Source organism: Carcharhinus amblyrhynchos, chromosome 18 (genome assembly GCF_965287045.1).
Source record: "Carcharhinus amblyrhynchos chromosome 18, sCarAmb.v2.hapA, whole genome shotgun sequence".
Classification (NCBI taxonomy): Eukaryota; Metazoa; Chordata; class Chondrichthyes; order Carcharhiniformes; family Carcharhinidae; genus Carcharhinus; species Carcharhinus amblyrhynchos.
The window spans coordinates 49,744,689-49,759,885 of NC_137341.1; the positions used below are offsets into that span (position 1 = coordinate 49,744,689).

Sequence of the window (15,197 nt, forward strand, 5' to 3'; positions counted from 1 at the left end):
TCAAAGTTGAGAATGCCACTATATTTTACTTTGATTAAAATGCTTCCTTACTTCAACAACTGGATCATGAACTCAATTTTCTTATGAGGAGACATGAGTCAGTTGGGCCTGCACTCATTGAAGTTTAGAAGAATGAGAGGTGACCTTATTGAGACATATATGATTCTTAGAGGACTTGATAGGGTAGATGCTGTGAGGTTGTTTCCCTTGTGGGAGACTCCAGGACCAGGGGGCATAATCTCAGAATAAGAGGTTGCTCAGATGAGGAGGAATTTCTTCTCTCAGAGATTGGTGAATCTGTAGAATTTGTTACAGCAGAGGGCTGTAGAGACTGAGTCATTAAGTATTTTCAAAGCTGAGATAGATTTTTAATCAGTAAGGGAATCAAGGATTATGGGGATAAGGCAAGAAAATGGAGTTGAGGATTAGAATATCATAGCAGTCATAATCTCATTAAATAATGGAGCAGACATGATGGGCCATATGGCCTACTTTTATGGATTCACTGACATTTACAGCCCAGAAGATGCCATTCAGCACATCATGTCCATGCAGATCAACAAAGATCTGACTATACTAATCCCATTTTCCTGCACTTGGCCCATAGCTCTGGAAGTTACAGCAGCACAAGTGAATATCTAAATATTTATGAAATGTTAAGAGAGTTTGACTCAACCATTCTTTCAGGCTGCAAGTTCCAGTCTCCCACTTCTTTTAGCCCTCTATCTTTTACCTTATATCTCTGCCTCCTCGTTAATTACCCTTCTACTAATGGGAAAAGTGCTGTAATGATTGTAATGCGGCCCACGATGTAGACGTCTTACAATATGAGCTCCCTGATTAAGGCAGTAATGGCTTGTCCAATATGGGAGCCCTGCATGTGTACAGAATGTGTATTGTCAGAGTTACAGGCACTCTGGGCTTATACTCTGTATGAGGAAGCAACTGTGTGAGTGTCACTGACTACATAAATAAATCGAAGTTTGGTGAAGCCTCGAAGGAGTTACTTCAAGTGCCTTCCTATTTACCTTATCTATGCCCCTCATAATCTTATTCACCTTTATCAGGCTCCCTCTCAATCTTTGCTATTCCAAGGAAAGTAGCCAAGCCTTTACGATCATTTCTCATAGTGCAGACCCACCAGCCCAGGCAGAATCCTGATAAATCTTCTCTACACCTTCTCCAGTGCAATCATACCCTTCCTATAATATGGCAGCCATATGTCCCATCAAGTCTGTACCAAGCAAAATCCCACCCAGGCCCTATCCCCATAACCCCATGCATTTACTCTAACTAGTCCCCTTGACACTAAGGGGCATGGCCAATCCACCTGACCCGCACGTCTTTGGACTGTGGGAGGAAACTGGAGCACCTGGAAGAAACCCATGAAGCCATGGGGCAAACGTGCAAACTCCACACAGACAGTGACCCAAGCTGGGAATCAATCCTGGGTCCCTGACGCTTTCAGGCAGCAGTGCTAACCACTGTGCCGCTGTCATGGTGACCAGAACTACACACGGTATTCCAGTTGTGGCCTAACCAGTGTTTTATACTTCTGCTCTTATATCTTATGGTCTCAAGTAAATACTGGTTAAAAAGTATGTTAGAATATCTGAACAGTAAATGTATGCTTGTTTCTTACTCATTGCAGCCGTACAGTGGCATGGGTGAGTGCAAGCACTCAGTATCTGTGAAATGATTGGATGCAGTTATAAGATCCCTTAATTATGATATAAAAATTAGTACTCCAACACAGTTTTTGGTACTGCAGCATTTTCCCTACTATTTAACTCCCCTGTTATTCATTCACTACTGGTGGCATGATGTAGATTAATGGGTAATGAAGTCAAAATGACACAGGAGTGTGCTAAAACCAGCTGCCATTGTTAATTTTAACTTGGTATAACAATTTCTACAAGATGTCATAATTAACACTTAAGCAATATCATGCAGTCAGAGCTATTGTGTAAGCTATAGCTCAGTAGGTGGCATTCTCATCTCTGAATCACAAGGTTCTGAGTTCAAGTTGCATGGTAAGAAGTCTCACAACACCAGGTTAAAGTCCAACAAGTTTATTTGATGGTAAACCCACAAGCTTTTGGAACACTGTTCCTTCGTCAGGTGACTCACTGTGTTTACCCTTGTCCAACACTGGCATCGCCACACCACTTCAAGTTGTATCCCAGGGCATGAGTGCAAAAATCTAGGTTGGCAGTACTGAAAGTGTTGCACTGTTGGAGGTGCTTATTTTGGATGATACATTAAATCAAAGCTCTATCTGCCTTCTTGCTTGAGTATGAAAGGTCCCATGCACTATTGTGAAGATGAGCAGGAGTTTCCCTGGTGTCCTAGCCAGTACTTATCTCAGAAATAAATCACCTGGCCATTATGACGCTGCTGTTTTTGGGAGTTCACTGCACACATGTTGGCTGCTGCATTGCCTACATTACAACGGCGACTGCTCTTTAGAAATACTTAATTGGTTTTGAGATGTCCAATGGTCATGAAAAGCATTATATAAATACTTAAGCGTTTTGAGATATCCAGTGGTCACGAAAAGCATTATGTAAATACTTTCTTTCAAAAGCCACATTTAAATTTAAAAAATTGTATCAGTCATGTCTAGTCTGTTCTATTTTTCTTGCAGAAAGGGAGTAAAGGAGATAATCCATTGACCTATGTCCATGTGGAGTATAACAACTTCCCTCTTGGAGACTCAGCGAAGTTTCAGGTGGTAGAAAATGAAGTAGAGTACAACTTCACAACCAGTTTTGACTGCACATTGGATGGGATTTATGGATTAGACAGCCTGGTGCATAAACCTGTAATTTGTGAGTTTCTGCTTAGTTTAACATTGAATTACAAACATTCATATACTGTCCTGTCCTTCCTTTCATGCACATGAATAATATTGGTCCATTCTAGAATGGGGGTTTGGCTCCATTCCTGCTCCTTGAGCAGAAAGTGCACTTTCTCTTAATTACAGCTCAGCTAACACAAAGACTCACGGAGACAGTACTCTGGTAAAAGATGTTCTTTATTTTCCAAGTTTAGTTAACATATGAGGGAGAGTGATTTGGAGCAGTTCCAAACTAACTCTGAAATTACAATACTCTTAGTTCTGCAATTATACAATTTTCAAAAGCTATTTGCCCATCCCAGCTGGGTTTGAGCCAATCATTATAAGTATATATACCTTGGCAATAACAGCTACTCCTGGGCAGCATGGGACTGTGTGATCAGCTCGTGGACCTTGTTTCCTATTGTTTTCCAGATTCCCTTGTCCGGTGTCCTTGGTTCATTGTGTATCCCATTCATCCGGGCTATCTGGGGACTACTGACAAGAATTTTTTTTTCCTTTGCTCAGCATCAGTATTGTGTTTTAAGGAATGTGGTTCTTTTTACTTAACTGCACTCCATCATGCCTTACGAGCATTATATTGGTAACAAATGTATATACTTTTAATACAATATATTTCCAAAAAAAAGTCTAGATTCTCTAATAGTGGTTTTAAGTACCTCTATGCAAGCAGTATATTTTGGGTGCCAAATAACTCTTTCTGTATCCTACCTACTTCGATATTATCTATCCTGATCTGCTGATCCTTGTTCCCAAGTCATTCTGAATCCCCTTACAAATTGTATCACCCATCCATTCAGAGTTGACTTTTTTTTCTCTGAATATGACCAAAATGCGGGATCTTAGCCAGCTGGTTTGATGAAAGATTACTGATCTGGAACATTAATTCTCTTTCATCAGGTGTTGCCTGACATTCTGAATATTTCCAGTATTTTCTTTTTTTCAGATGTCTAACTGTAATAACTCAAGGAATTGGCTGTAAAGGAATAGTGCTTTATTTCACAAAATAAAGCAAAGCAAAAACCACAAGCCTGTGGTGAATACAACAGGTCTCAATCAGGACAATGCAATAATGGACCCACTCAGGGGCTTGCTTTATACAGGGTTTGGTATAATCCCCAGGGAACTCATCTTCAACAAATCCTGAGGTCAATCAGTGATTCCCCTTACCAGTCATGGGGGTCATCACACTAGTAGCCATGTTTTTTTTGTAAACCGATTTTATCATTCACTTTTAAAAATTAAAGTTTAAAGTTTATTTATTAGTGTCACAATTTGGCTTACGTTAACACTGCAATGAAGTTACTGTCAAAATCCCCTAGTCGCCGCACTCCGTTGCCTGTTCGGGTACACTAAGGGAGAATTTAACATGGCCGATGCACCAAAGCAGTGCATCTTTCGGACTGTGGGAGGAAGCAGGAGCACCCGAAGGAAACATATGCAGACACGGGGAGAATGTGCAGACTCTGCACAGACAGTGACCCAAGCTGAGAATTGAACCTGGGTGCCTGATGCTGTGAGGCAGCATTGCTAACCACCGTGCCACCATGCTACTCAGAACAGAGAACAAAGTAAAAATGCATCATAGACATGCCATTATCGTAAATAAATTTTAGAAAAATAGTAATTTCTATTATTTAAAAAATCTTTAGGATATTTATCATGGAGTGAAGAAATTTGACATATCACATATATAAATTTAGTTTATCAGGGCCAGAAATGTTGTTCGGCAGAAATTATGTTACAGTTCCAGCTGGTATTATGACTGGACAATCAGGTTCTAGAGTGGGACCCTGGCTCAACTGATCATAACTTTTATTTCTTGTTCAGAGATGTGGATGAACTGCCAAATAACTTTAACAAATCCCCCCGATGTTTGTCATGCTGTAAGCCAACTGATTTCACTGGCACTCTAACTTCCGCACAAATATTTCCAAATTCCACTTAAAAAAAAACACATTTTGCATTTTCTCCCAAACACTGCTTTCTTTTGAATGCCTTCATTAAGAAACCACTTCCAGGATCGTAGTCTCTCCTTTCAGCATTCCTCTGCCTTGGGTTACTACGTGCATTCAAGCTTCCACACAATCTCTCAGGTACCCAGCAACACCAACTGAACCCCACTGCTTCACAGACTGTATTAAGGTCACCACACTTTTAGTTTACCTCGGACATCTGGCTTCTTGCTTAACTAACTTTAAGTCTGGTTTTTGCAACTGTCTCTTTAACTCAGAACATTTTCTCTGCTTTTTACATTAACTTCACTGAACAGGACCATGTTCCACCTCTTGTTCTTTGTTCTTCTAATTTAACTGTCTTCCTGAGACATTCTTTTTATCCCAACTCCTTGGTTTCTGGTACTTTAGTTTATTCTTTTAGGAATTCTGCTTTGTGCAGCTTCCCTCCTTGTGTCTGGCTTTCTCCGGCTCAAGCTTGCAACTAACTAAAAGTTCTTTCTGACCTAGGGTGGTCCCTGGTTGCTAAGCAATAACCTAGTTTCCCTTTATGCCCTGCTTGTGTTCATGTTGTAGACCCTCTCTACCATGCAAGCATCTGAAATCCTCATTACCATACAAGCAACCTGAAGTCATTAACCCTTTCAAATGCAGAAACACAAAATTAAACTTACTTAAAACTACATCCTATACACTACAGCACTATATAGTAACACCTACAAATACAAATATAGATTATGTAAAACTCCCTCAGTTTTCTGACAATTATGACTTAGTATTCTGTTGAAATTTCAGTTACGCCTCCTTCTTTATCGAGAATTCTTACGTCGTGAGTAATAGTGTTAAAAAGTGGATATTTGTGCCTATTCAGTGATTTTTAATTGATTTCCATCTGCATTGATTTTAACAGTGCACCCTGTGGAGGACTAGGGAATCACTTGCAGCAACTTCTGGTTTCCATGTTTGACTCCATGGTTTCAATGCGCAGACGCCCAAAGTTACTGTCAATTTCATAGAATAATGATAAGAAAAAACACTGACAATTTCACCATCATTACAACTGCAAAATCCCCTGAAACAAACATTTTGCAGTAAATTGTTTAACAATAGCTTACGTTTATATGGTGTCTGAAAGATAGGAGATATTGCAGGTTTCTTCATCACATCATAAACAGACAAGAATTGACACCAAACTTAGAAATAGGTATTAGAGACGAAAGTTACATTTGTCATCTCTGAACTGTTATCCTTGTGCTGTTCTATTGTGAAAAGTGTGCTGAGAGAATTATTCATACCTTATTTTGAACTGTTTCTTCTTTTCTCTGAAACTACAGTGACCATCATGGAGGTTTTACCTAAAGAGAAGAAAAAAAAAGATGAGAAGGTTGCTATGCTGGGCCAAGCCACAGTGGACCTGTTGCCTCTGACGCAAGGTGTGTTCTATCACCAGAAATACATGTGACATCATTTAACTATTCAGTCAAACCCATTCCATGAGGCACACAAGAGCTAATGTTACAAATTCTCTTATTCTTAGGAGAATGTACTTTCACAAGAACCTTAACACTCCATCCTTTAGGAAATCCTTTGGAGCAGGTTGTAACAGATGAAACAAAGGTAATGACGTGTATAGACAAATATTTGTGATAACATTAACATCATTTGACATTTGTCTTTCTATCCACCATATCATAGGGCGGCATGGTGGTACAGTCGTTAGCACTGCTACCTCACAGCACCAGGTTCCCAGGATCGATTCCCAGCTTGGGTCACTGCCAATACATTATTAACACCTTGCATCACAAAGTTGTAGGATGTCGGTGCTGTTTCGAATACTGACAAAGATCATGTGATTTGATTTGATTTATTATTGTTGCATGTATTGGGATACAATAAAAAGTATTGTATGTGCGTGCTATACAGACAAAAACATATCATTCATAAAGTACATTGGGAGAAGGAAAGGAAAGGGTGCAAAATATAGTGTTATAGTCATAGCTAGAGTGTAGAGAAAGATTAACTTAATATAAGGTAGGTCTATCCAAAAGTCTGATGGCAGTAGGGATGAAGCTGTTCTTGAGCCGGTTGGTACGTGACTTCAGACGTTTGTATCTTTTTCCTGGCGGAAGAAGGTGGAAGAGAGAATGTCCAGGGTGCGTGCAGTCTTTGATTATGCTGGTTCTTTTCTGAAGCGGCAGCAGGTGTAAACAGAGTCAATGGATGGGAGGCTGGTTTGAGTGATGGACTGAGCTACGTCCATGTAGTTTCTTGCAGTCTTGGGCAGAGCAGGAGCCATGCTGAAGCTGTGATACTTCAAGGATGCTTTCTATGGTGCACCTATAAAAGTTGGTGAGAGTTGTAGCGGGCATATCAAATTTCCTCAGCCTCCTGAGAAAGTAGAGGCATTGGTGGGCTTTCTTAACTATAGCGTCAACGTGGAAGGAGCAGGGCAGGTTGTTGGTGATTATGTCGTTTGTGCATTAATTATGTGGAGTTGTAAGCAGATGGTAGGCACTAACTGGAGATTCAGTATAAATAAACATAGACACAGGCTGGAGGTGCTTCCTTGTAATCTGTATCTGTGTCAATAAATATGTAAAGATTGACTCCAATTATATCCTTTACCAATTGACTTTCTGGATATAACTCTTTGTGTTTGCTACATGGAAGAGGTTGAACTCTTTAATGGGGAGAGGAAAGAAATTCTCCAGAGGAAGGAAGAAAATTTGAGGATGTTTCATCGCATGTGATTTCCACATACCTCACAATGTTATTAGGCATCAGACAGCATTGTTAACAGATTGCCTGTCACTCTTTGTTGTTAGAATATCCTGGGGCGAGTCCAATAGAAAAAGCCTGTCCCACCTGTGAGCAATAAATTAAGCCACTACACTCTTGCTTGGAAGCCAGATTATCAGAACCTGCGAGCTCTTTATTAATATTAATTTAGAATAGAATTCCTACAGTGCCATTCGGCCCATCGAGTCTCACTGACCACTATCCCACCCAAGCCCTATTCCCATAACCCCACATATGTACCCTGTTAATTCTCCTGACACTAAAGTGCAACTTAGCATTGCCAACCCACCTAACCCACACATCTTTGGACTGTGGGAGGAAATCCACATGGACATGAGGAGAATGTGCAGACTCTGCACAGACAGTGACCCAAGTCAGGAATTGAACCTGGGTCCCTGCCACTGTAAGGTATCAGTGCTAACCATTGTGCCACCATGCCTTCCTAATTTGTTACGTGTGTCAAACTAAAGCAAGTATTAGCAGTAAAATGTTTTATTAGTTATGCTTTGCATGTTTGTGTTTTTTATACAGTCTCTGTTGGATATTGCTGTGTCTGTCCCAGAACCCCTGCTTTCTGAAACCCAGCTAGAAGGATCAAATCTCCTCAGGATCACAGCAGAGTCTGTCTTCTCAATACCTGAGAGCTGGTCCACTGCTGCGCCATTTAACTATATAGTTTCTCTGTTTCTACCCACGTCTACTTCAGTAAGTAAAGGAGCCTATAGTTTTAAAATGTACCAGCCATGTCAGGCTTCCTTACATAAGGTGTTAAAGCACGGAAATAGGCCATTCAGCCCCCAGGTTCTTGCCAGTATTTACCCTCTGCATGAATCTTCTTCTACCTTGCCTTTTCCCGTTCTATCAATATATTTTCCTATTCCTTTCTTCCTCGTATTTACTTAACTACACTTTACCTTCATCTATGCAACTCACCTCAACCGCTCCATGTGATAGTGCAATCTATTTTCTTCCTACTCCGAGTAGCAAAGTTTCTTCTGAATTCCATAAGAGATTTTCACAATAACTTCATTTCAGTGTTAAATAAGCTTTTTAACTTTAGATTTATTAGTGACTAAGTTAAAGTTATGATCCCTAATTTTGGACTAAGGTCATGGTTTACCAAGTATCAGTGATCCCTGTACTACTAAAAGCTTGGGAGGTTTGGGCAACCTACAGCAGGAACTTCAAAGCGCTGGAGAAGGGCCATCAATGGTGCCTTTGCAAATCTGGTAGCAAGAAAGATGGTCCAACAGCAGTGTCCGCACCCAAACCAACATGACTCATTAGTGGGGGTGGGGGGAAACGTGGTAATCACTCAAAACTAGCTATGTGTACCTGACTCAAGACCCCTGGAGCAACTGCTCTGCTCAGAACCTGGTCGCAAAAGGAGACCTCCACTCTAAATTTGAAGATCAGATGGAAGCTTGGATGGCTGCTTGATGCTCGGTTTAGTTTACTTCCTGTACCTGCTTTCTTCCCTCAATATAATATCACATACTTCAATGCTGATCTTTTTCCGACTGCTGAAAAACTTAATGTGTGATGTTATGTGGAGATTTTATTGAAGGATTTTTGTGAGGGATACCGTTGGACTGGAAGAATAAGAAGCAAAGAATTAAGAGGTGCAGGAGCAGAGGACCTGGGGGTATGTGTTGGCAAACCATTGAGATGGCAGGGTAGGTTGAGAAAGGTTAGTATATGGGATCCTGAGCTTGATAAATGGAGGCATGAGTACAAAAGCAAGGAAGTTATGTTTTATAATTGCAGAATCAGAATGAGGCTATTCGGACCATCGTGACTACACCAGCTCTGAATATTAGTGGCATTCTCTTGCTTTTGCTTTGTACTCCTGCATCATTTCTATTCAAGTAATCATCTAATGACCTCTTGAATGCCTCCATTGTACCTGTCTCCACAACACTTCCAGGCAGTGCATTCTATCGTGTGAAAGGTTTATTCTAATTTCGTTTGCTTCTTTTGCAAATCACTTTAAATTCATGTCTCCTCATTCTTGATCCTTTTATAAGTGAAAGTGTAAAGCATTGGTTTGATCTCAGTTGGAGCATTGTGTCCAATTCTGGGCATCACACTTTAGGAAGGATGAAAGACATTGGATTTGTGAGAATCATTCCAGGGATAAGGGACTTAAATAATGCAGATAGCTTGGAGAAGCAGGGACAATTCTTCTTGAAGAAGAGAAGAATCAGAGGAGATTTGATAGAGGTGTTCAAAATCATGATGTGTCTAGACAGGTTGGACAGGCAGAACTCTTTCCATTGGCAGAAGGGTTGAGAATCAGAGGCCACTGATTTAACATAAATGACAAAAGAACCAAAAGTAGCATGAGAAAAAACTGTCTTCCATAGTGAATGATTAGAACTGGAATGCACTGCTTGAGAGTGTGGTGGAAGCAAGAGTCAGTTGTGGCTTTTGAAGGGAATTAGATAATTATGCAAGAAGAAAAGGCTGCAAGAAAAAGTTGGAGAAATTGCAGCTAACTGAACTGCTGTTGCAGTGGGCAGCACAGACCCAATGGGAATCCTTCTGTGCTGTACCTATTTCATGATTCATTTTGTATTTGATTTCCTTTTCTAATGATGGCTTTCACTAAAACTTGAAATTTCCCTATGCATGATTTAATTTTCTAGTCAATGCATTTAGGTTAAGCTCCTACGTTTAGTAATTTAACAAATTATTTAACTAGTTCCCAGTAGCTCAATCTCATTATTTTAGTGATGCTTCACTGGATTGTATTTCAGAAGGAAGTTCGTGTGATGTTTACTAATGGGATTTTAAAAGGAGAGAAAGAGCCCAGTATCAGACCAAAGAGGTGGCCAGTAAACAACATCACTGCAATCGGAGCCCAGAATATCCCAGATTCCTTCATCGAGATTTGTCCTTTTGAGGATGAGGACGGGGAACTAAATCGTAGAGAGGTAGGATGGAGAGTGTGAAGTGGTGTTCCACTAGATGTTGGGTGCCACTGTTACTTAAACTGCTTGGACTTGGAAGTAGTAAGTATGGATAATTACAAAAATTGTGGACAGCACAAAATTGGGGGTTGTGGATAAACGTTTAAATGGACTGTGACAAAAAACAGGAATTCTGCATTGGTACACTTGCAATATGGGAGTTTGAATGAACTTCAGTGTCAGTAAGTGTGAGATTGCTACATTTTGTGAGGAAGGTGAAGGAAGCCGCACACTCCTTGGAAAATAAGGGCTAAACTTTCTCGGTCCCATGGTGACAGGCCGGGAGGGGCGGGAAATTAGGGAGCATCCTCATTAGGAAAGCTCCCTGACACATTTCTGCCAGCGGCTAAGTTTTCCCAGAGAAACAGGTCAGCTGTTGATGCACTGAGGCAGACAGCCAATGTAGTTTGTTATTTCATTGGAGGCTAGGCTGGCCAACAGTTTGTGATTCACCTGATGAAGGGGCAAACCCTGAAAGCTTGTGAGTTTACTATCAAATAAATTGGTTGGACTTTAACCTGGTGTTGTGAGACTTCTTACTGTGTTTACCCCAGTCCAACGCTGGCATCTCCACATCGTTAACAGTTTGTGAGCAGTGAAGCAGCTTCCAGCCCACATCCCACCCCATCCCCACCCCATCCCGCTTCGCCCTGCCAGTCTGTGATGGGATGCATTTGTAGGAATCAGAATTAAGCAGGTCAAGTCTTACCTTTGCTGCTTATTTGTAAGCAGCTGTCAGAAGCTAAGGAGTGACTGAACATCACAGAAGTGCTTGAATTGACATGTGACCACATTTTAAGGAGGTGTGTGTAGCTGCTTGTGGTAACTCCACAGAGGCGAAAATCCCATCATCAAGTTACATCAATTTACATCATACATCTGTACACAGCTAGCTGTCCAATTGCTCCTTGCTGAATACAGCCTGGGAGTCTGATACACCTGCTTCAAAAAGGGGGCAGGAGGCTCCATGATTTAACCATCAATTAGGACTCATCTGGTACCTCTTTTTATATACCAACCAAATAAACAAAATCAAATTAACTTAGGGACAACTCAAAAAGGGTAGCTCCCTAAAAGGACAGAAACCACCTGAAACAAACAAAACAGAAAGGAAACTTAAACCATCAAATTAAAATGTGATTATTGGGGTCAGCAATACACCCCACTCCCTGCAGTGCCCAGCGGGCATGGAAGGCGTCAACTGCGCCCGTGGACACCACATGCTTCCTCTCCAGGGACACCTGGCTGCGAATATAGCCACGGTAGAGGAGCAGTCAGGGCAGCAATCCCATCGGTCGCCTGCTGCCTGGACCTATTGATGGAGGACTCATCAGGTAGTTCATACTCTAGCAAGCCAACCTCATTAGCCTGGCTAAAGTCATCACACTGCTTGAACTGTTTAATAAGGTTGCAGCAGCACCTTTGTAATTGACACCTACCATAATAGGAAATGATTAGTGCAGCTTGCTTGATGTAGGTTGCTGTTCAGAATCAGGGCAGACAGTATGAGTGGTGGGCACTGTACATGAATATGTTATTAGATGTAGAGTCTCATTCTGTGCACAACAAGAGATTAACCCAGGATTATTTCTCTCAATTCTTATTCAGGACTTGGCATTTAGGACAGATGCAGAAGGTGAGAAGAAACATGTCATGTGGAACATAGAGAGACGCTGCTTTATGCAGCCTGAGGCTTTGTTGAGGTAACTTCTAATTTAAATAGAGTCAGAAACTGAGACATGTAGTGGTTTTTCATCTCTGGACTGTAGAATTGAATCTAGCTTTAACTAGGGGCTGGTTGGCCATAAAATTCTGTGTGAAATTAGTTCTTGAAATCTCACCTGGTTTCACCGAGCAAAATTGCCTTGTCACTCCGAGAGGCCACCAAGCTATAGGAAATGGATGTACTTTTCTGAGGGTGATGTGTAAAAGTGTTACAAAATATATTTATTCTAAAAATAAAAAAGTTCAATATAATTACTTAAACTGTGATTTCTAAATTTCTCTTCATTTGGTCTTTGACCTCCATGAAAGACTGATTTTCAAATTATTGTTTAAAACTGTATTTCTACATTCTCTCTCTCTCCCTCTGTGAAAAAGAAGGAAACACAGCAGCATTAGATTGTTGCAATTTTCTTTCTGATCTGTATTTCTATTGTCTGACACCACTGAAATCGGCATGGAGCTGTATAATTTATTTAACTTAGAATTTGAAGACTATCTAAATATCATCACAGGCCTGGACTGAAATCTCTAGGCTTGCTAGCCTCTATCCCCCCACTGGGAGTATTTTACTCCAGCAGGGTTTAGCATAGCTCCCTCTTGGGAGACCAGGGTTCTGGGGAGGGGTTTGAGGTTGGCCTGGGCATATTTGGGGGCCATGATGTGGAGATGCCAGCATTGGACTGGGATAAGCACAGTAAGAAGTCTCACAACACCTGGTTAAAGTCCAACAAGTTTATTTGGTAGCACGAGCTTTCAGAGTGTCACTCCTTTAGGTGATTCTTCTGGGGGGGGGGCCAGCAATCAGGCCGTGGGGGGTTGTTCGTGGGGCAGCGATGTGGGGGGCTTGCCACTGATTGAGCTGGCCAGAAATTGGGAGGCCGGCAGACAGGGGCCACTGCGCATGTGCCGATCTCGGCGCTGACAGGTCGGCACATGCACAGTGGCCCACTCAGTGCTGTGCTGCTGGCTCTCCAGTGGGAATAGGCCCCGCCCACTGATTTTTGAACAGATTTACACCAGTGATCTCCGCAGTGTGCAGAGTGTGGGAGATTCGTTTCAAAACTTCCGCTGAAGAAACCAGCGTGATTTACTCCAGTTTCTATACAAATTAAACACTTCGAAATTTTTTGGGAGAATCACCCCTCTGGACTTTGAGTCCTACTGAGATGACTGATTCATTTCACCTTATCAAAGCTCCAGGTTTTGGAATCTAATTTCCCTTCCTTAGCTGTGGTATTTTGGGAATCGGGAAACTTGGTTTTGTTGAAACCTGACAGCAAAAATTTATTTTATTTTATTGTGTCTTTTCCTTTCTTTAAACTCAGGTTCTTTGTTGCTTGTTGGGAATATAAATAACCAAATCAGTTATTGTCAAATCTTCTTGTGGCTGAACCGAGTGAAAAAAGCTCCTAGCCTCTTCAGTCTCTGGCCTGAATCTTGGGCTGGTGGTGATTTGGGAGATGGGAAGAGCATTTACTTGGGCAGGGTGGTGGCACACTGGAACCCCATCATCTTCCCATCCCTGCCAGAATTAAATTCTGGGTGGGAAGGCCAATTAATGACCACTTAAAATGACCTCATCCTGCCTCTGCTGTGATTAACCCAGCTACTGGCAAGCTTGCCCCATGTGGCATGCATGATGAGTAACTTTAGTATTTCCCTTTATGTTAGCCATTAATGTTATCTCACACACTCTCTTTTTTCCCTTACATCCATTTTCCTTCTGCTCTGCACTTTCTGCATTCCACATGTATTACAAACCTGACATTTTTTGTAAGCTTCCCAGTCGTTTTTGTTTAATTTTAATATAATTCCTTTAATCAACCAGGTGAGCTCTAACTTTTAATGCCCTTCTTTCCCCTCATAGATCATAGAATCCTGATAGTGCAGGAGGCCATTGGCCCATCGAATCTGCGCGGACCACAAGCCCACCCAGGCCCTATCCCCATAATCGCATGCATTTACCCTAGCTAGTCCCCCTGACATTAAGGGTCAATTTAGCATGGCCAATCCAACTAAACTGAACATCATTGGACTGTGGGAGGAAACCAGAGCACCCAGAGGAAACCCATACTGACAGAGGGAGAGTATGGTGACCCAAGCTTGGAATCAAACCCGGGTCCCTGGCACGATGAGACAGCTGTACCACCCACAGATATGTGTTTAGCCTGTACTCCGGTTATTTGCTCCAAGAAGACCTTCCATTACATATTCACTGTTTTACCTACCTACTTTGGGATAAATCTTTAGGCTCTAATGGGGTCGGGAAGAGAATTTTGGGTTGCTGGCAGATGTGCTGTCAAGACCATTATCCGGGAAGTGGGATGGAGGGGCAGCAGGGCTACCCTTCCATAAGTGGCCAATAACTGATTCAACTAATTATTGTCAAAGGCCTTCAGCTCTCCAAAGGAGGCAAGGCCTCTTCCTGGAAATGGTCTCTCAGTGACACACCTGTTCAGCAGGCAACCATAGACGCTTCCCTAATCCGACTGGGATCAGTGCAGGTTAGCCTGTGGAGGGGTTTTCCATCCCACTGTGGTGGCCAGGCTGTTGAGTGTTTTTTAAAAAATATTTAACTAGAAGAGCCTACCCTCTGGCCAGTAAATTGGTCAATTCGGGGAAGATCATGGATGAATGAGGGTCCCCCACACAATGGCTGTTGTTATCATTTCAGCCTGAAGCTTTGATCAGATCCTTTTTGAACTCACGCCTATAAGTATATTCACCTTTGATGTTTCCTTGTCCTTTTTCATGTAGTCCAAACCTTATATTGTGATCCTTATTCTCCTAATTACTTCCTATCTCCATCCTTATCTTTTGTTCCCCTCCTTCTTTACTCTGTCTTTGTCCCTTTTTGTCTTTGTCTCCTTACCTTTTGTTTCCTTC

The 15,197-nt window shown here is 41.6% G+C and overlaps 1 protein-coding gene across 1 annotated transcript in view; it reads left to right on the forward strand.

Moving 5' to 3' along the window:
* The window catches only part of cfap70 (cilia and flagella associated protein 70), a 75,498-nt gene that overhangs the window by 854 nt on the left and 59,447 nt on the right, over positions 1-15,197 (forward strand). The window contains exons 2-7 of the mRNA XM_080206163.1: positions 2,648-2,831; positions 6,150-6,248; positions 6,353-6,432; positions 8,146-8,319; positions 10,374-10,550; positions 12,195-12,289. Coding sequence (XP_080062289.1) covers positions 2,648-2,831; positions 6,150-6,248; positions 6,353-6,432; positions 8,146-8,319; positions 10,374-10,550; positions 12,195-12,289 — 809 coding nt within the window. The remainder of the gene's footprint in view (positions 1-2,647; positions 2,832-6,149; positions 6,249-6,352; positions 6,433-8,145; positions 8,320-10,373; positions 10,551-12,194; positions 12,290-15,197) is intronic.